Here is a 21804-nt window from a genome sequence, read left to right on the forward strand (position 1 = left end):
TTGAGGTTTCCCAGAACATGTTCCCTTCTGCCATATCAGTGAATCATCAAGTCGTTATTTTGCTGACCTTGCCATTATTTTATGTATTTTATTGTTCTTTTTTTCCGGATTTAAAAGTCATTGTTTACTGGCTGCAGGACAATGGCCATTGTGCCTTGTTCTTTATGCATTTAACTTACAAATATACAAAACAAAGACCTGCCTTTAATCATAATTCCCCACATTCCGCCTTATTACATTTCCATCACCTACGAGAACGATTTAAAGTTTCCCCCCTTCGTAATAACAGAGCTGCCCGGCCCGCGCCTTTTAATTGCCCTTGTACGATGCCAATCTCTGGCTAAATAATATCAACTTAATTTATGCAAAACGCTCAGCTCCGTCACCTGAGCTTGGCGCCTCTGAATCAGTTGGCTTTTTTTTTCGATCTACTCACCTGCCCGTGTTAACAATAATTGGCGGCTGACGTCTTTCATGCGCGTGCGCGCAACTCAACCCGTTTAATCTGAATTTGCTCAACGAATGTGGGGTGGAATATGTATATGTATTTATATCTTTTTGGCCACTATCTGTTCGATCGAAAGACAATTAGCCAAATAAGTCGAAAGGGGAGAGCGGGGTGCCCAGACCCGTGCCAGGTCTTAATTAATTGGCATGCATTGTGTGTGTCGACGACTCGACTTGATGCGATGCCAAGTTGGCAGCGATTATCCGCCTCGATTGGCGCGACAAAGGAGTTATGCAAAAGCGCCGGTTTAGTTTGTTACACTGTGAGAAAATACAGGGAAATGGGTTAGGTCTAAGAGATATTAGTGTAAACTAAAAGCTTAAGGTGGCAAAAGTTGTTTTGAAAAGAGAAAAATCTTTAAAAAATCTTAACTTAACAGAAACTTTATTATTTTATGAAGAACTCTAACTACTTTTCTCTCTCTGCACTAAATCATAAATCTCGAATGCCTTCTTTATCAGATCGCTTAGAGTTTGGAGTCTGGTTTCCATCGGATTGCGGTTGTCCTCCAGCCACTGATCTTTTTTTTTTTGCCAACTTCTCATTCGCCAATTTATGCAAACTTTGGAAATTGAAATTCATGCATACTCATTGGCCCGACATCAATTTGACGTAATGGGAATTACTTTACATATTACGACTAAATTTGCTCGAAGTTTGAGTTGCAATTACTGAAAATATATATTCTCGATCTGTGGCTAGAAACTAGTTCTACCGCTAACGATCTTAGTTCCCAGACACGATTATAAATTTGAATTTCTAAATAAATGAAGGCAAAATATAAACAAACATAAATGGTATTTTCATGGCACACGTGCCATAGGAAAGTTTCCAATATCAAAGGCAATAAAATTTATGAAATAAGACACTCCTTGGTAAGAGTTTTCGCTGAGAATTTTATTAAGATTTTTAAATTAACAAATATCTTTATTTAGATGAGTTTCTAGAGAAGGTAAACTTGAAGTTGTTTCTGTTATCGGCTCTTTTGTAGAATCCATTTGCTATTGAATGGCTTGGCAGGTCATTAATGGCTTACTCAGCCTCTCAAGGCGTTAGTCTGCTCGTAAACAAAGTGCATTTAAGATTTCTATGCAGATTAAACCGATTGCGTAATAACCGTTGATGTGTTTAAATGAAATCTAAGATGCAGATAGATAGATATTCGACAAGCAGATTGATATATCCAATTAGATCGAAAGAAGCTATTTCTGTTGCCATATTTCCAGAGTTATTTTTAAACTTAAGGCAGACGGCAACTTATGCCATGAACCTGTTCGTCGCGTGCTCTCCATAAATTCACAAATTTAATGGGGAAGCTTACAAAATTTAGCATGAGGAAGGCATTTCCTCTTTGATGGTCCAGCTGTCCAGCTGTCCAATAAATACCCAGACTAGCAACAGATTACAATGCAGAAAATTCTAGCTATTCACTACTCATTGTTATATATGCAGCATATTTATTATTTTTTCTACTTATAGTCAGCGACAATGAGCTAAATACGCGAGACGTGTGAGCATTTTAATATATTTATTTATTACTTCATTTCATTATCTCTGGCAGGGACACGTCGGCGGGGTTGGGGGTCACTTAGTCGGCTCTTGAGGAGAGCATTCATGGAACTCGTTTCAATTAGTTAGAAGGGGAGCGAAGGTGGAGATGGAGATGGAGATGGAGATGAAGAAAACCTTTGACTAATAGCCACGTATGTGTAATGCGACTTTAGCCGGGGCCAAGGATGTGACTTATCGACATCTATCGTGTCCTGGCTTCCGTTTCCTGCTTTTGGCAGTCAAGTGCCACTCGACAACTCGCTACTTAACCTTTCAAGGAGTAATGCTCCGTCACCCATTCTCGGCGCCCATTGATTATTAACACAAGACCAGGACGCTTTATTGCCGACTTTCGTGTGCGTGTCCTGGCAAAGAGATGTTGCCTCAAGCAGGCCGCATCCATTCCAAATGGATATTAGATTTCCTCTTCGGCCAGGACACCAAGTCCGGTTAATAGATTTTTTGTGTTTATCTGGTGACAGTGGGAGGGGGAGGGGGAGGTGGAGGGCGCACTCATTGATTGCCAATCAACTCCAAATCAAATGGGTTTCCCTCTCTATCTTTCTCCCTGCCTCCGTCTAGGCTTTAATTCACCCAACTTTAATACCGGATTTCTGTTGCCAAGCTGATAACGGACTTAGAGTAGCTTTCTGGCCATAAATACGTTTTTCCAGCCTGTGGCAAGTTCATATCAGTGGCCGCATTACGCATACGCCACCGAATCCTAGACCACAAAACTAGCATGATGAATGTTTCCTCTTTTCTCCCCCACACAACACATCCATAACATAACTCTTGGTCTTTTGTTTTTCGCGGCAAAAAGAGAGAGAGAGACTGTCGTATATATAAAAATACTTTTCCCGCCAACATTTTAATTTAATGCGAAAATAAGCAATAACAACAAAGGAGAAGGCAATTTGAAAATCAACTGAAATGTTTATAGGTCTTTTATGGTGGCATGCATTCCGGGCCCTACATCTGCTTTCGCAAGGTCAGCCCAGACAAATGATTACATCACAATTATTGGACAGACTGATGGACATATAATTGTCCTCCTGCCAGCTGTCGTCGGTGGAAGTGTGAAAATGATTGCCTTTGGGAATTTTCCTACAAGTTATTAAAGTTATAAAAAAATACTTTTAGGGTATAATTTTAGCTCATTGAAATCTTCTAAGAAATATCCATGGACAAAAAGCAAAATAAATAATTAGGCAGCGGCTGCCAAACATTTTGCGGCTAGAATTTTTATGAACTTTTGCTCCATTTCGAGTTACAAATTTTTGCATTGCCTGGCTGGCCAACTGCCAGCAATGGAGACACCCAAAAAAAAAAAAAAAAACAAATACCGTCAAAAAGTAGAAGCCAACTCTTTCTCTGATGCGATTTCTTTGATACCAGACTGCGTGAAATGAAGGGGCCACCCAGTCAACCTTGAATCCCGTGCGGCAGGCAAAGAGTTCAACTACCTATTTGGGGTTTTGCCTTGCCAAAGATCGTTGATCAATCTTTTTTTCTTTTGGCTGCCACTTTCAAGCGGCCTCAAATGTCCAAAAAAAAATGAAATGAACAAAAAACAAACACACATATTGCATGCAAGATAAGAGGCAAGAAGCTATAAATAAATGCAAAGCATTATAATGACAGCAATAACGAACAGGCTGATGCCTCGGCACACCCCATTCATCAAGTTCGATGGGACACGCACGGCCGCAGCCTCCAAGATCTGGAGATCTCTCATTCTGATTCCCAATTCCAATTCCAATCCCCTCATGATGCACATTTCATTGAACTTTTTCGCTGTCTGCGCCTTGGTTTTTGGGATTGCGACAACATGTTGCACATGGCCGCCTTCCAGCTAAGTGCAATATGAGTAGCACTCGTCGCTTAGAGATTATTTAAATCACTCCCCGGCAGCTGTTGAAGCAAGTTTAGGAACTGCAATGAACAATAACTGAAAGAATATTTTATAAAATAGAAAATTCATTGAAATTTTTTAGTATTTTCAAAGCTTAATAATGGCATTTCTGTTATTTTACACAACATTTTTTCTAGCAGTGTAAAAGGAAAAGTACTCTGTTGAAAGGGTAGCTGGGGGGCAAGTGCCACATTTGCAGTTGCAGCTTCTGTTCCGCGACTTCCAAGATATGTGGCCAATTAGCAGGACTGCAACTTAGCCACGTACTTGGGTAGATCGGGGTCAGAGAGTAAGTAAATGGGAATCAAAATCGAGATCGGCGGATATTTATACTTTTTGTGTTTCTGCACATTTTTCTGCGGCGTCTCGTGTCTGGCGATTCAGTTTTTTCAGTTTTTTCAGTTTTTTATGTTGCCATTTCGCCAGCATCATTATCAAGGGAATTAACCCAAATGCTAAACACAGCGGCGATGCCTTTTTGTGGATCAGAAGAAGTCGTAAAAAATGAGAAAACGGCTAATATTTATACGACACAACATGGTGTACATCAATCTTGGCCAACCAAGCCAACCAATATGTCTTTTTTATCTGCCATTGTTTTTTGGCATAATTAATCGTTTGTCTTTGACAAACTCTTTGATAAGCCTTTAAATCTAAGAGCAAATTTTTGGCATTGTTTCCTATCAATTCTGACAGTCAGTCAAATATTTAATTTTAACACATTTTTCACTTGCTATTTCAATGACCCCAACGTGAGGAAAGTATAAATAAATTTGAGGAATTACCAGAAAAATATTCAAGTTCAAGATTCTGAGAGTACAAAGAGAAGACTTTGCCCTTGCGAATGACATGAGAAAAGTGTTTTTTGTTTAAATGTTTCTTTATTTCCCATAAATACCTTGTTTGTTATTATTAAAAAAACATGAAAAAGTTGTGTTGTTATCACCGGTAAAGCATTGCAGTAATTATACAACCCACTCGTCTCATTTTCCATTCTGTTCGTCTTTCATTTTCATTCAGGCATTCGGATTTCTTGCCCTGAATGTGGGTCTTTATCATGCATTTATTATGATTATGCTTCTGCAACTAAATCCCACTCTTTGCCTCCGCTTTTGGGCTGTCAGCTGGCCATGATCAAATTACGCTTTGGGCTTTTATATCTCAGCCGAATCCACACTCACACACACTCTTAAGTTTTTGGCCAACATGCAACAGTTGGCTTTTGGCTTTGTGGAAGTGGTTTTCAGTTTTCGGATTTGCTAACTTGTATTTCGTTGCATTCCCATTTTATTTATGCAAAGCTCTGAGGGTTAAATATTTTCCACCTTAAAATGTTAAACAGACTTCCTTTAAACTCAATGATGTGTTGGGATTTGTGGATGTGCGTGTGCGTGAGCGTGTGCCTGTACGTGTTAACCTTAAAAATAAATAAAGTCAAATTTGGCATGTAAATCCTTTAAATCAAACAAAAGGGAAAACTGCAGGCGAGGCGTTACGGGGGCGTTACCAAGTAAACCAAGGCCAATAAACGTCGGCAGGCGACACGCCAGCTGACAGGCAACTCTTTGGTGGTACTTTTAGTCCCTCAGCTTTCTGCAGCCCCTCCCCATTCAACCCCATCCTTTCAGCCAGTAGTACATCACAAAACAAATTGGAAAACATAAAATCAACAAAGCTAATAGTTCACTTAGGGGCGCAGAACCGGCGACAAAAAGTACGCGACGAACCGAATAGAGCCAGAGGGAAAACTGAATGGGGGATGTAGAAGACTAGATACTCTACTGTTTTCTTTATAGGTAAGAAATATTTGCATCAAAGAGAATAAGTTTTTTCAAATCATTAATTTAAGCCTTAAAAAGTTGAAGATAAATTTCATTTTCTTTTTCGTGTTGCTTTTAAAGCTAACAAAAAAGGAAAGAAAACTCGTAAGTTGGTTTACCCAACAAATAGACTTATAAATTCGTACTACCCTTTTTGGTAAGAGTATTTCCCGACTGCAGCTGTCTCTGCGGCAATTGCCGGTTCTTTTCTTCACTTTCTGCTGTCAGTGGAAGATGGGTCTTTTGGTCCCTGCCTCAAATGACATAGTGGCACAGTTTTCCCTCTGTTGCCGCTTGGCCGTTGTCTGTGACCAGAGAGCCCTTTCATATGCCCCCCAGTCATATTGAGCCGATTTACTATTGAAAATAAAATTTTATTAGAATTTTCCTCACTTTTTTCTGTGTGAATGTCTCTCCTACGGTTTCTTCGATTCTCCGGGGGTTTCCTCTTCATTGGAGACTCTCTGCACGAGGTTTTCCCGCTTTTGAATGTGCAACGCTCTGACGACTTTTGAATTTGATGTGCGCAACTTTTTACTACAAAAAGGGGGGAGGGAGGTTCAAGGGGAAAGACAAATTTGATTTAAAATACAAAAAATTGGGGAAATTCCAGCAGCTGTTGCTGGTAATTTGAATAGAATTTTTATTGCTTATTGGTTTTAGGAATTGCATATGGTAAGGGCCAGGCTGTGATTATGATTGACGGATGCAAAAACCGGAAAATCATAAATTCATAAGTAAAATGCATTGGGTGCTTTGATTTTGGCCAGACACCATTCCTTATTTATTATGACCCTTCTTTCGACACTTTCGTGGGCATTTACATGAGCCCTGCCCCGTCCACACCCATGTTTGCCGGCTAGGCCCCAATAATCGGTCGTACGTGCGTCCCATTCTAAACAAACAGTCGGAGTATTATTATTGGCCTCCCGGGCAGCCAGCGAATTGCGCCCCTTATAAACACACACAGATAAGGCCAAGGCAATAGAAACCATTAATGATTCTCAATCAATGGGAAAGAAGACAGCTTTTAATTTGATTTAAATAGTTGAAGATTATTCGGTAATAAGAGCAATCCATATTTTATATAACCATAAAATAATGAAATCTCACTTTTTCTTCTCTATAAATTCCTCCTCCGTTGTGCCTTTCTAGAGGGGGGGGGAAACTCCATTAGGAATCTGTACTGGTAGGTGCCCAGAACAAGGCCAAAAGGGGTTGCCTCTGACATTGCCCACGCGGTCCATGTTGCACGTGACGGCGGCTTTCCGTCTGTGAACTGCATAAACGTTGCCTCATTATGTCAGGGAGCCAATTGTGAAAAGACCAAGTAACAGGAAAGACACGCAACCAGAATCGCCAGGAATTCATATGATAATGCTTCAAAATCGGTTGGATTGTTCAATTTGTATATGGCTGTTTGTTTTTCTTTTTTTTGGCGCCTAATGATGCCATTAAGTGGCCAGGGCAGATTGCCGCGAACAAGCTGTTTGAAGAAGGAAGTCTGTCGGCCAAAAATGATGTAAGTGCACATATGCAGACAGCACTTGATCTGGTGCGAGGTGGAAATGTTAAACGTTTGGAATTATCGCAGTTTTATTCAGGCTGCGTTTTTTATACGTGACGCAATCGTATACTTATTCTGCATGTTTCGGGTTCTTTTTTTAAAGAAATCAACAAACCAAACAGAACAATGTGCTTTGGCAGATTTAGAGGAAGTATATTTGTTACTTAAATTTTAAAGAAATTGTAAATAAAAAAGGAATAAGTCATATCTGGTACATTTTTCCATTACTTTACTTTTTATTACTTAATTTTTAAGCCATCAACATAATTTTTCTATTCACATTTAATGAGCCGAAAGCTTTTAAGCTGTTTTATAGTTTTTTGCCAACTTATAGCTCATCATATTTTATGTCTTTTCCTATTAAAAAAAGTCTACTATATCGACATATTAAGATATAGATCAGCGGTCTGTTGCAAAAGTAAATGTTCTGCAATTTCATTCCTCAATTGCTTGGAAAATGATTTCGAAGATCATTCGATTGCCGAAATGTTTTGAGGGAGCTGTCATTTGACTAATTGAGACATGACTACACTTTTACTTAATGCTCACAATTGAAAGTAATTTGCATTTGATATAAAGTGTGAAAGTGTTGTCCTCAAACATCTTTTTCTTGCTCCCTAAGTCTCGCTTGATAAATATTAATTGGCCAGCGACAGTTCGGGGTCAGCGACACAGTTTCCGAATGTAAATTCTATCTGGGTAACTCTGGCGCCCATTAATTGTGTTATATTTTTGTGTTATTTGTATATTTGCTATGCATAGACATATGGCATATGGACTTATGCCTAAAAGTTTCTTGGGAACTCGACATAGAATGGGTTTATCAGCTGCCCTTGGACACGGCCAATTACGCAACATGTAGAAGCTGGGATCGGAATATGATTTATTGGCTAAGCGATTACAGACTCAGTGCTGAGCAGTTGACAAAATGTGTGTATTTATGGGATAATGATTCACATTGATCTCTGACATACCAGCTGACACAGTGCCCCTCATAAACAAAGTCATTTTAATCTTCGGTTCTTTCGGAGATCTAGGTGTGTCCCTTAATTTGTAGGCAAACAGATACACAGGGAAATGTTTTTTGAACTTCTATTGTTGGATTTTTGTTTTAGAAGGGCTTAGAGTCTTAAATAATACTGATTTGATGGAAAATACAACAATATGTGTTATGAAAAATGTCAAATTATTTTGTTTAAGTTAACAAACTTTAACAATTCATAAACTTACAATGATTGATAGGTTTTTGTAATATTTTACTGATAGTTTTCAACTACATATTCAAAAGGCTTTAAATTGTTAAAGAACTTTAATAATATATTTTTTTGAGTGCACCCATCTGCCATTCCTAATTACCATTATAGTTTGTAATCTTGCCCAGAAGATCTCCCTTCTGCGATCCCCACGAATGAATCATAGTTTGGTTCCGTTGAAGTCTTCAATTTTTCGTTTGCCAAATGAATGAAGACCGACCGCAAAGTTGTGTGGCTTCCAGATGAACTATCTTTTGGGTGTGTGCGATGGCATGGAAATCGGAATCGGGAATGGAAATGCTGAAATGCTGAAATGTGGAGTGGGAGAGGGGACAAGGGCTTTGCGGTTTGTTGGGAGGTAATTACAAAATATTGCCAACCAGCCTAGTGGGCCAAAACCGAGGGATGCCCGTGTGCATATAATTTGAGTATTGAGTCAAGTGTGCGGCTCGTGTTGCCAATACTGGGTGCCCATAATTGCGGGCGGCGGATAAAGTGTCTGCGGTTGGTTTATTTCCACGCACAAGTGTCCATTGGAGGGGAAATGTTTGTGGATGCAACTCGAACTGGCCACATTTGTGCATTGATTACCGTATGAAACGGAAGTGCCGCTTTAATCTTAATTTTACAGTTTCAAATGGATGATAGCTTATGATTTTATTGCTTTTTTTTATTGCAGAATTCCGACTTTGAGCAAGATGCGTGTGGCAATGTTTATTTTGGGACTAATTTGGAGTTTTCTGGTGCCAGCCTTCGGTTCTTTTGAACTGATAGGGCAGTCTATCAAGGGTAAGATTCTGTTTACATATATTTTTGCTTAAAATTATTATTTTATTAATATTATAACATAAAAGAGTGTTAAATCAATTTAAATGAAATTTTGTTGCTAAAAATACTAATTCATTGCATACCCATAGGCTGTAAAAGATTTCCTTGCTACTATTAATAGTACAGCATACTTTTAGTGAACCCCTTATTAAACCCCTATGCCTCTCAAACTGCAATTAAGAGCGATTGCCCTTCTGTTTTGCAATTAGTTCGACTTTAACACCTTTTTTGGACATTTTCAGACGCCCTGGCCGAATACACGCTGACGGACATCATGAACAACAACCAATTTACGGGCATCGAGTTCGGTGAGGCTGAGGATGGATTTCCCGCATTCCGTTTCCTGCAAACGGCGGACGTAAAGTCACCATACCGCATGCTATTGCCAGAGAAGCTGTACGAGTTCGCCATCCTCATCACTTACCGGCAGAGCTCGCTGAAGGGCGGCTATCTGTTCAGCGTTGTGAATCCCCTGGACACGGTCGTCCAGCTGGGCGTTCATCTATCGCCCGTCGTGAAGAACAGCTACAACGTATCGCTGGTCTACACGCAGGCGGACCAGAACATTGGCCGCAAGTTGGCCAGCTTCAGTGTGGCTCATGTGCCGGATAAGTGGAACTCGATTGCCCTCCAGGTGCTCAGCGATAAGGTGTCCTTCTACTATGATTGCGAACTGCGCAATACCACATTGGTCAACAGGGAACCCATTGAATTGGTCTTCGATTCAGCATCTACGCTGTACATTGGCCAGGCTGGCTCTATTATTGGTGGTAAATTCGAGGTAAGTTCTGGCGGCGGCCAGTTTGATTAACTTTGATCTATGATCCATGGCTGGGGAATAGTTTTCGAAACGCAAGCGAGCACTTACAAGTTGCCTAAGATTTGAGAGTGAAGTGGCATTTTATTACCTCCGGAAGGGGTAAAATTTAGAAATCTTAAAACCATTAAGTGGATTTTTAATTTGTGGTCAGAAAAGTACTGATTTATTCTGGGAAATTGATGTTTTGCGGGGACCGAAACATGACCTGCTTGGTAGAGTTGGTCTGCTTTTCAGTTTGATGTGAGGTAAACTTCTTGATTTGCTGGTTTTACCAACCAGAAATAAGTTTAACCCATTTTCTTTCTGTGCAATTTCATTCAGCAACTGCTGAAAGCTTTTCACCACATTGGTCTTGGGCCACCCTTAAGTGGCGCCACTTGGCCATCTGGCGGTAGAAGTTGGCAGCCACTCAAAGGCACTCAAAACCACCCTCAGTAGTTCCAACTCAATGGTTTCCACTCTTGAGTTGAGTTCATAACCCAGAACTCTTTTTATAGCGTATACGCCATGTGGGCTTGAGTCATACTCTTAACATTGCGTATACCCCCCGTTGGCCGGAGATTCACTCGATTCTCACGAAGTGAGGAATTCAGCGCTCAGCTTGAAATTCAGCAAACGAGTGAACGAGCGGCTGGCACGAGACCCAATGTGTTGTCTGTGGCCCGAACAGATTGCTGTGATTTGATGGGCCTCCTTGGGCAGCGAGTGCGTTTACCTTTTCAGTTGCGTTCGCGTTTTCCAGCAGTTCAGATGGCCACGCGGCCGGTTTTAAGATGAGCCTATCGTTGCTGCCGTGCGGTCGGTACTCGTCCTCGTCCACATCCACATCCATAGCCACGTCCTCGTCGTCTTCGTCTGCATCTTCGTCCTGCTCGTCATCGTCCAGTTTTTCGGACGTCGTGTGTGCGGTGGCAGCTGGTAGTACTATATTTACTCCTTCTCCCTACTACTGCTACTACTACAAAAACAACAACAACAACAACATCTATAGCCCCAAAAACAACTGCAAATGAAGCCCTTGTGCTGGCTAAGCCGCAAAAAATGAAAGTGATTTATATGGCCAAATGAAATATGCTCGCCTAAGTGAACCGACCAGCCCGGAATCGAGTCAATTAAAATTCAATTATGCGACCAAAAATGAAGGAGAGGCCGCGCAAGCGTTTGAAAATTCGACCGCTGAACAACTCCTGACTGAAACGGAAGTTTAAACTGCCATAGAAAAGTGTTCCCAAAACATAATCCTAGCAATCGATCATATCGCCGGAGAAGCCAAGTACATATCGTGTGCCAGACTTATCAACTGCAAGGATATATCGCGCTATATATATATCAAAACTGCAATTACTATCATATCCTTGTTATGTTTGTCGTTCGCGTTGCGACTCCCGGTTGTAAGAGTTCAATAAGTGGTGGCTAAAATACGAAACTAAATCCAAACACTGTCCATGACCCCCCACCAACCAACAAAACCAACAAACGAATGAAAAAAGAAAACCCACTCAGCGAGCTTGTTCGAATGGAAATCAATCAATTGCACAATGCCAGAGTGCAGGCGGTGTGAAAAAGTGAATTAATTGCACAGCAGGACGTCAAAGCTAAGAAACATACCGAACAGCAGTTTAACAATAAAAAAAAAAACGGAATAAAAGTTTAAAAACGACATAACACGACTGTCATTTGTAATTACAAATGAGCCTGAAAAAGCGGCATACATAATTCACAATTACAATAAATTTTAAAGCAAAACTCATACCTATAAAGCAAAGTATTTGCAATTAAATTATCTGTGATTTTTGTCAACATATTAAATATTTTGCGTGCGCGTGGTCAAACCAATCCTCCCCCCGCCCCATCAAAACCCTTAGCCAATTATTTAAAGTGAATATAAAGTGAATGGAAGTTGCAGTGTGTTTGGCTTAAAGGTAAATATGGCCAGCTGGTCAGCTTACTAGGGCTACGTACCCCTTCGCATAAATGGTTTTGGAATGTCGCCCATCAAATTGAACACGGTTCGCGCATAAATTATGACGTGCTAGGGCGGCTGTTTGGGTTTTTGGATATCCACAGTCCTGGCACTCAAATAGGCAGGATATAAGGCCGCTGTGGATTGGCTGTGTGTGCTTTCTAGTCGTCGTTGGCAGGCCTAAATCAATGGCAAACTCATTAAAGAGCCAGCGAAAACAGTTTTTGCCCCGACGCCTCACTAAGCATTGCCAGTCAGAGTTGGCCTTTTCCGCATCCCGCATTTCCCGCCCAGCTTTTATTCCCAACCACCCCACCCATTGCTCCTGCATATGCATATTAAAGCAGCACTGGGCGTATGCGTAATATATATATATACGATGTATATTATATTGTGGGCCGCCTTTTGTCTTTGCCTTCTGCGTTTCGCGTTCTTCGCATATGGCCGAAAGGCAAAGGAAAATACGTTTTATTTATTAAATAAAGAACAAGTCGGGCAGGCGAAGGCTTGGAGTTTAATGTGCGTTTCGGGTGGATCAAACAAAATGTTTCTCTCCATAAAGAGCGAAAGTTAAACCCTTGAAAAGACTAGACAAGGCTGGGAAAATATATATCCATATATCTCTGGCCGTTTTTCAAACAGGCTTAAACTTTAAAGTCCTTGGCCATTTGGACTGCATTTAATTGCAGAAGGGACAAGAGGCACAGGAAAATTTCAATTACAAAACAAACTTTGCTCTGCAGTTCTTGGCCTAAGTGATCATAAATATTCATGTAGCTATGCTTGTGTGTGTGATTGAGTGTGTGTGTGTGTTTCAGTGTGTGTGTGTTTACAGCTAATATGCATTTAAATATCACAGGATGATTGTTTTGCTGTTGTTTGGCAACATTGCATTGACTTGCATCAGCCGAGTGCAGCCTAGCTTTCAGGAATATGTAATTTTGATTTGTAAATTTAACAATTTATCATCATAATGCAATATTAGTGCCCATTATGCTGACACAATTTTGAAATTGAATTTGAAAGATTTATTTACACATTTGGTTACATCCACTCACCCACTGACACGGCCACTGCCACACTCTCGATTGTGTGTTGCAAATTAGTTTTCTACTAAACACTCCTGGTCCTGCTCCTCCCACACTTACTATATATATATATAGTATATGTTATATATATGAAATCGACCAGTTTGTATTGTTTTGTTAGCTCATAGCTGACCAATATGCTTCATGTTGAAAAACACACAAAGGCCCTTGGTTTTAAAAATAATTGATTTGCTTTTTCTATGGGAAATCTGTTTATTTGTTTCCCTGCTTGGATATAAGTTAGTAAAGTGAGATTTTCAATTCAGATTCTTGGATTTAAAAAGGTTATTAACCGGCAGATGCGCTTACTAGTTCATAGCTTGTTGACTTGCCATAGAATATACCTTATTTGAATCTTTTTTGGGGGGTTACAAGCATTTATTTTCAATTTTAGAGAAGCCTAAAGAAAAGTAATTACTAATTTCCTTTGCCAGCATGAACTATTTTCCAATAAATATTCTTAAAAAGTTTAATAAACTTTGCTTTATTAGCTTTTTCCCAATTAAGGCTTACGATTTACCTCTAAAAAAAGCAATAATCAACTTTGAAACTGATGATAAATGGAAAGATTCAATACAAAGGCCTGGATGATTTGATTTTTCGAACATTATTTGTCAATGGATCTGCTTTCCAGTACTCATTTACCGAATTTATTTCTGCTTGACGAAAGGCCATGAGTATTTTTACCCCAGGGCCAGAGCAGATGTATATACCTTTTGTATTTATGCCCATAAATGGGTTTTTTATTACGTCTAGAGCTGCAGGTCGTTAAAGTCGTACTTATACGGTGCCCATTTTATGAACCCGATGGTTCTGCTGCTGCTGATTTCTGTTAACCAACACACACACACAGACATAAAAAACCTCTTACCAAAAAATGCGAACCAAACGGAAATGATTTCGATGACACAAGGGTAAGGAGAGGAAAACGACAAAACTATGATTATTTTGTAACTTTATAGCTACCCCAAGGCAGAGGCAGTGGCAGAGGGCGTTGGGCGGATATCTATACCAACCAATGGGGCGTCACCAATAAACATAAATTATGCAAATTTTTGACTTTAATTATACTGAGCTGATAGCACCGCCTCCCCCTATATTTGAGTTGTTATTAATTAGGCAGAGGCTTCATGAGCGCGTTTTAATCATTGGGAACACGCGTCAACGTTCCCAGCAGATATATATATATATATATGAAGGATATCTTGGATTTTATACGAGTGTATATATGGCTATATGGAGGAGCTGTCAGGCCGGTTCTGCTTATCGATCAAACGCTCACAGAAAGTCACAGAAGACAGAAGCCTGAGGTTAGACATTAGACATTTCTTGCACTGACGGTTTGTTTTGTTCCGCCTTCATATTAAGGATACATGTGTGACACATTCCTCACTCCCCACTCCCCACACTCCCCTTACCTCACACTCCATTCCCTTTTCTTTTTCCCGACCTTGTCACAGATAAATGCAGACAAAGGCGGCACAGAGACCCACAGAAAAAGGGAAATTTGTGCGGAAAACGGTGCTTATTAAAAATTACATGTCAAACGGAAAAGCAGCAAAGGAAACCCAAAACTCAAACACACACACGCAAACCTCTATGAGATGACTTGGCACAAAAGCTTTTAGATTTTGAAAGTGGAGAGGAAAACCCTTTTTAAATATGTCGCCCCATTATCTTCATTAGGCGCTAATGTCCAAGAAAAAGGTTCCGCCAGCCCAACTATCGCCCTTTGTAACTTTCTTTTTTTCGTCCTTATTTAACTTGAACTTTCTGGCTACCATGACAACTTCAAAAGTCGTTACTCATTTTTGTGTACTTAATTTGGTAAAAGATATGAAATTTCCTTCTTATCGCCCTGCCATGTTTTCATTTTTTCCTGTAAGAAAGGCTTTCCCCTTTTCATTAAAAGTCGGTCTGAAGGACTAGGGCGGTAGGTAATTTCATTAGAAAACTTGAACCGCGTCAAACTTTAAGCTTAAACTCGGCTCGTGTGCCGTGCAGTTGGAGAATTTTAATGCTGCGTGAAGAATGCCAAGTTGCCAGGCTGGTTGGCTGTTTGGCTGGAGGATCCAGTGCTGAGGTGTGGGCCAGTCGCTTGACTTGGCATAAAAAAGTTTCTTTTTTGGGCTTCCACTTTTTGGGCGCGCACAAAACTTTGTGTTACGCCGCCGACTCGTTGACTCAATAACTGGTTGGCTTTAGCTCTTCCCCCTCTAAAAAAAAAAAAAAAAAGAAAGAAAGAAGAAGGCCCAAAAGATGGGCGATGGCTGGGCGTGTCAGACTTGGAGGGGGCGTGGCCGGGTGTTAAAGACTTAAGGTGCTAGCCATGGACGCTGCTGGTGGCTTTAGACTGACACGATTATCGTAATTATGCGTTGGCTGTAGCATACTTTTGTGAGCCAACTCTTAGCTCTTGTTTCTGTGTTAGTGTATCCCTTGCATCTGTATGTAAGGAGGGTATATATATGTGTGTGTGTGTTGGCACAACTTTTGCCGCAATTATGTAGGTTGGCAAAGTTGCTGCTGCTCGCTTTTTATTTTATTTTTATTTTACTTTCAGTTTTTTTTTCGGGGGGTGCACTGGCTCAAGGACACCCTCATAACCCGCTGCTAAACATTCGGCTTATGCCTTTATGCGGTTGCCAAAAAAAATAATAATAACAACAACAATAACAGCAGCAACAGAACAAGTACAAAATATATACGAAAAGTCGCAGCAAGACATCTTGCGAACATGTGACCAATTTCCAGCGTTGCCTTTGACGTTGCTATAATTCAATATTTTTTCAAAATAAACTTCTTGGCAGCTTAACTTTTCCAAAAGTTTACTTCAGGTGCTACCTCTGACTTTTGGGATTTCCAATGTTGTAACCTGATGATAAATTGGGTGGATAAGAAAGGAAAATTCCGCAATTAACTTTTGATGAGAAGATTGAATGAGTTTTCCTTCAAAGATAAAATCTGACTTTATGATTTCTTCTTTAGGTTTAAGCATGTTTCACCCTTAAAAATCTCATTTTTAAAGGATATCAACTAGCCCTTTCCTTACTTTCAGTCATATTTTTCAGCCGCCACCCTTGGGGCCGCAAATCAGTGAGAAAATGCTGACAGGCGACGGGTGGAAAGGCACGAAAAAAATATACGGGAAGCAGAATTAAATAAAACGTATTACATTTGTAGCGTTTACAGGAAGTTGTAGCATGAGGTTAGAGGGAGAGGTCGTCGGTCCTTGGTCCTTGGTCGAGTGCCTGTTAAGGGGAGTGTGTGCGTGTGAGCTCCTTGTCATCCCATACATACATGTGCAAGTGCTTGTGGCATGTGTACAAAAACGCTTTGTGGCCGGGAAGGCACCTACCCACCTTCCTTCCTTCCTTCTTGCCAACAAAACAAGGTTAAGGGGAGTTCGCAAGGTTAAGACTTGGCCACAAAAGCCATTAGGCATCAGCATCAGTGCCAGCAATATCCCTAAGCCTAAGTCCAAGCGGGTCAAATACACTTGCCGACATCTCAATAACCAGAGATGGCAAGTTAGAAATAGTAACTAGATGTGGGGAATGGAACTGATTTTAAGGGGGTTTTAGTTTGGCTTTAACACTACGCTAAATACACAATCAAAAACCAAAGTTCTTGAAGAAGAATTTGAAGAGAATTTTCTTGTAAGCCTAGAAATTAAAGTGTTCTTGCCCAAGGCTAATCCTCCCATCACTATCTAACAATGAAATTGAACCCAAATCGAACCAGAAGCGAAAACCAAACCATTTGTGCGTCCGTGGCAAAGCAATATTCCCACCCTCAGCTAATTAATATTCCAATTTATGCATTTTCTTTCAGGCAATTCGATTCGTCGCCGGTTGTTCGTTGTTCGTTGGTTCGTTGGTTCGTTGGTTCGTTGTTCGTTGTCCGTTGTCGGTTGTTCATTTGATTTGCGTTGATTTCGTAGTGCTTTAAGTGTTATATATATCGAACGAAACGGAAACGGTGTCGATACGGGACGTGTAAATATATATAACGTACAAAATGGCAATGGTTATATCGACGCGTGCCAAGCTCGTGATTGCCGCGCTGATACTGTTCTTCCTGCTGGGCATCGTCCTCGTAACGGGCTCCACAAAGGGATGGTTCTATCCCAACCGCTACAACGGCGAAAGGGTGGCAGCTAGGATTCAGGTAAAGCTAAACACAAGCCCCATTTAACCAACCTCTATGACCGCAACAAGTTTTTCGGGTTTTGCGTTTAAACCGAATGCCATTTCAGACTAATTAAAAAGAACTAGCCAATTAATTATAATCATAATCAACACGTGTCTGGCTCACAGTTTGCCCACAATTTTTTCTGCCCTCTTTCTTTGTTTTTTTTTTTTTGTATTTTTCACAACCACTTTACGAGGCTCGCCAAGCATCTAAACATTACGACGAACTGTGTAATGTGTAATGGTAAATGCTAAATGCTAAATGCTTGACATCCTGGCCCTTTAAATGCAAACAAATGTCACCGCTGTGAGCTCCTGGCCGGGGTTTGCTACTAATACTACGACTCCGTGTAGTGACCAGGATGAGGTTGTGTTGTTGGTTGGGGGAGTGTGCGCCTATAGCGCGGCTTATGCCCGTCCAACACGCACACAGCAAACACATACACACACCGGCAACTAACAGCCAGCACCCACAACAAGTTAGGGAAACTTTTAAACAGACACACACACACTGGCAAACATCGCCGCAGTCACAGCGAGAGGAGAGCAAATAAAGCATGCTAGCAAGTACACGGAAAATAAAGATTAGAATTTGTTTAAAAGGGAAATTGATAGATTCTATTACTATCTAGTTCTTAGTTGAAAATAAATATGGTTTTGAGTTTTAACCTTATTTATATCTTATAGCTAAAAGGGAAAACTATTTTCCACCTTAAGTTGGACAAAGGAAAACACATAACAAGTCTCAATACTATTATTTCCTGTGCACGTATACAGGCAGTACACGAAAACAAATAAAGTTTATTGTGACAAATGTTTCATGACAACAGCACATTTCGCTCTGGTCTAGCACACCTGCCTCCCGTTACCACTTTCTCCCGCAGGTGAAAGGCTACTGTTGTTGTTGTTCTTCTTCTTCTTTCAAAGCGTACAAATAAAAAGCCATTGCAATTATTAGAGCACATTATAAGCATTTTGTTGCCGACGCTCGGTCACAAGATAAATTGATAAACCTGACATGGGTCTGCTCACCTGTCCACTGCTCCTTGTGTCGCGGTGTAAGGACGAGCTGGGGTTAAGTTTTGTCAGTTTTATTGTTGTCACCACGGCGTATACGCAATGGAAGTTTTTCCTTTTCAACCGGCTTGACGGCATCCATTTCGCGAATGGTTTGCTTGCGGTTTAAAATGCTTAATGATATTCTAGGAAAGTGTTTTTCCACTGCCCTTTAATGGATTTTGGTTGTTTTACCCAAAAGATTTAACCAAGTCTTTGGCAGGCCATCATTTCCCCTTTTTGTGGCCTTGGAAATGTGTTAGTCGCAGCTTTTCAGGAATATATATATGTTTATTTAGTATATAAATTAAATTGATGAAACTTGGCTAACTGGTTTACCACAAAATATTATCACACAGCATGATAATCTAATGGCAGCCACAGAGAAAATAATTTAATAGTGTTCTGAAAATAGCAAAGCATTGCATATTATGGCTAGAAAACACACTTAAGCTTAATGAAGTTTGATGAATGTTTGACTTTGATACGTTTGGCTTATGTTTTATACTAAGCAGTTTCTTGAACTTGTCGAAAAGGCAGCTTCAGTCAGATATATTGGTTTAATTTTGTATAAAATGTAAAGGCTTACAGGTTGTTTCAGTTTTCTTTACTTTAAAACCTTTTTAAACTATTTATTTCCCATTAGCTGTTCATCAGAATTTAAATAAATGACATATCCTTAAAGAAAGAACCAGAAAAGAGCAAGGGATTGCCATTCCCCTGTTAATATAACCTCTTCTTCCTGTCAAACCTTCTTTTACCATTGTTTCCACTTCAAAGGACCTGCCCCAAAAGGAGCAGCCAATACACAGCCACAATACCAGCAAAACTTCGACTAATACCTGCATAATTGTTGTGCTAATTTTGTCAGCACGCCCAGTTAATGTTTCTATTGACACCCGCAGTATGGGCGGGGCCAGTCTGGGCGATGTCCTTCCCTATAGTTGCACTGCTTTGACATTATTTACGCTTACTTATGGGTTTGGCTGGCACTCACCTGCCTTTTTCACCCCCCACCTGCCGCCCTCCCCCCCTTTTCAACTCTGAAAACAGTGATTAAACTAATTTTATGCAGCAGCGAAACAGGACGAGGGCGAAAACAAGGATACAGGGAGCAAGGAGTCGGGGAGTTGCGGAAAGCAGCGAGCAAATGGCGAAGGGGCGAGGCAATAAAAAACCATTTAAAACATTCAAAGTGTCGCATGAGAACGGGCGAAGTGAATGTCGACAAGCGTTAACGGGCTGCCTTCGATATGGAAAATGAGTGGCTGATTCTATTTTCTCTTTTATTTTTAGATACATATTAGGGAAAATAGGGAAACTTAAATGAAAAGTGGGAAAAATCTATGTTATTTTGTATTTGGAAATAATAATGCTTAAAAATACATTCTTTTTGTTAACGTTTCAATGTTAAACTTTTCTTTTTTAGGTATTATTTAAGCATTATAACTAAGACAACTTTCTCGCAGTGCATTTACCAAATAAACGTGATGAACGCGAAAAGGAAAACAAACCCAAGAACCAAAGAAACAAAGTTTAGCAATAAAAATCTAAAAACGGGAGCGTGAGAGTTGCGGCGAAGCCAGGCTGTTAATAAAGCCATTTCGGCATGGGCTGTCTCACCTGGCACCTCCCAACCACCAACCATCCTGCCACCAAACCACCCACTACCACGAACCCATCCCAACCCACTCTAACAACCAAGCGATGGGTTCATTAGCAGTAGCTTACATTACACAAGCTTGCCGTGGCTGTTGTCGCTATTTTCCCAGTTTCCTTGGCGCTGTTAATTACGACCCCAAGCTGAAATCAGGGTTAGGAAAAAAGAGGGTGGGGTGAGGAAAATCAGTAAAGAACGAAAGGAAAAGCCGGCTGGCGAACACAATTGGAAATTTATAAAAATTACACGTAGATTGACAGGCAATTTGTCCTTAGCTAATACGAGGTGGGTATCCACAGACCCAAAGGCAGTTGGCTTATTGACTGATTCACCCAAACTACCCGTGGCTTAGATATGTGGCTTTTGGCGGCAAGAAGGTCTATTAGGTTTCATTAGTGGCTAATTACCCAAAAGCGAAATTAGCCGAAAGCCAATTATAGTTAATGCATTTAGCGATTCGACTCGTCGAAAGTCGTTGGACATTTATGGCCTGTCAAGCATTGTGTTACAGTTTCCCCCTCCTCGATTTTACCAACTTCGCAATTCCAATTAATAAAGTATATATCTATATGTATATATATTGGTATATTATGTGGTATCCCTGTAAGGCATAAAAAAGACATTCACACTAGCCCTTCGACATCGACATGTCTGTGAAATGGAAACAAAGTAGCCAGCCATTAGCATTAGCTCCCTCTACAACCTACTAGCCTCGCGTCTCGATTGAGCAATAAAAAACTACCGGAAAAGCATTGCCTTAGATTTACCTAGAGAAACACAAACATACGTGGATGTGCATTCGTGGCTGGCAATAAATAATGAAAATATCCGAGTGCCTCAGAAGCAGAAGGAAAGTTTCCGGCTAACACAGACACACACAGGAAAACAAAATGCTTGAAAAGAATTCAGGGAAACGAATCTCTGTTTACTAGCATTATTTTTATTTTGGAATTAAATTCCTCTCCCAGGCAGCAGTTATTAAATAGTTTCCTTCCTTTCCTAAATACCATCTAAGCCTTATCCAATGGCTTCAAAACTGTTTCTTACTAAATAATGACTGAAACTTGCTAGCTTTTCCTGGGAAAGGCTTCTCATATTCATGAGTGTCGTGCTCTGTAGATTTACTTTACAAAATTTCAAATCCAATCCCCACACACACACACACATACAGAGATTCCTGATGTGTATAAATTCCGAAAGGCAAAACATTAAATATTGAGCAGCGCTCTACGTACATTTGATTTATGAAAACATATTACTCCCGTTGCTGGATAGCACAGGGAAACATACAGCCGGAGTAGAAATACGGATATTTGTGAAAGCTTCTTCCACGGGCTGGGAATAAGCATATGAAAAACTAGCTTCCGTTACGTTTATGATAATATTTTATTAAAGCGCAGCATGCCACTAAAACTACGGGTTAGCGGCAGGCAAATGGAAGGGAGTTATCGACGCACCCAAGGAGTCGTATGGTATGGAAAAACTTGAAATCATGGAAACTTGGAACTGGCAACTTTGAAACCTCCAACCTCGAACCTCGATGACGACGTCGACACGCCCCGCCAAGCGTCCATAATAAATT

General features: G+C 40.4%; 1 protein-coding gene across 10 annotated transcripts in view; it reads left to right on the forward strand.

Moving 5' to 3' along the window:
• The window catches only part of LOC108107865 (collagen alpha-1(XV) chain), a 56261-nt gene that overhangs the window by 4883 nt on the left and 29574 nt on the right, over positions 1 to 21804 (forward strand). For 6 of the 10 annotated variants that reach the window (XM_017215634.1, XM_017215637.1, XM_017215638.1 and 3 more), the window contains exons 3-4: positions 9294 to 9403; positions 9685 to 10223. In XM_017215634.1, coding sequence (XP_017071123.1) covers positions 9313 to 9403; positions 9685 to 10223 — 630 coding nt within the window. In that variant the 5' untranslated portion in view covers positions 9294 to 9312. Of the gene's footprint in view, positions 1 to 9293; positions 9404 to 9684; positions 10224 to 10957; positions 12185 to 17147; positions 17484 to 21804 lie in introns of those variants that run through there. The other 4 variants (XM_017215640.2, XM_017215641.2, XM_017215639.2 and 1 more) reach the window with 3 other exon arrangements.

This window comes from Drosophila eugracilis, unplaced genomic scaffold (genome assembly GCF_018153835.1).
Source record: "Drosophila eugracilis isolate 14026-0451.02 unplaced genomic scaffold, ASM1815383v1 contig_2088, whole genome shotgun sequence".
In the NCBI taxonomy this organism is placed as follows: Eukaryota; Metazoa; Arthropoda; class Insecta; order Diptera; family Drosophilidae; genus Drosophila; species Drosophila eugracilis.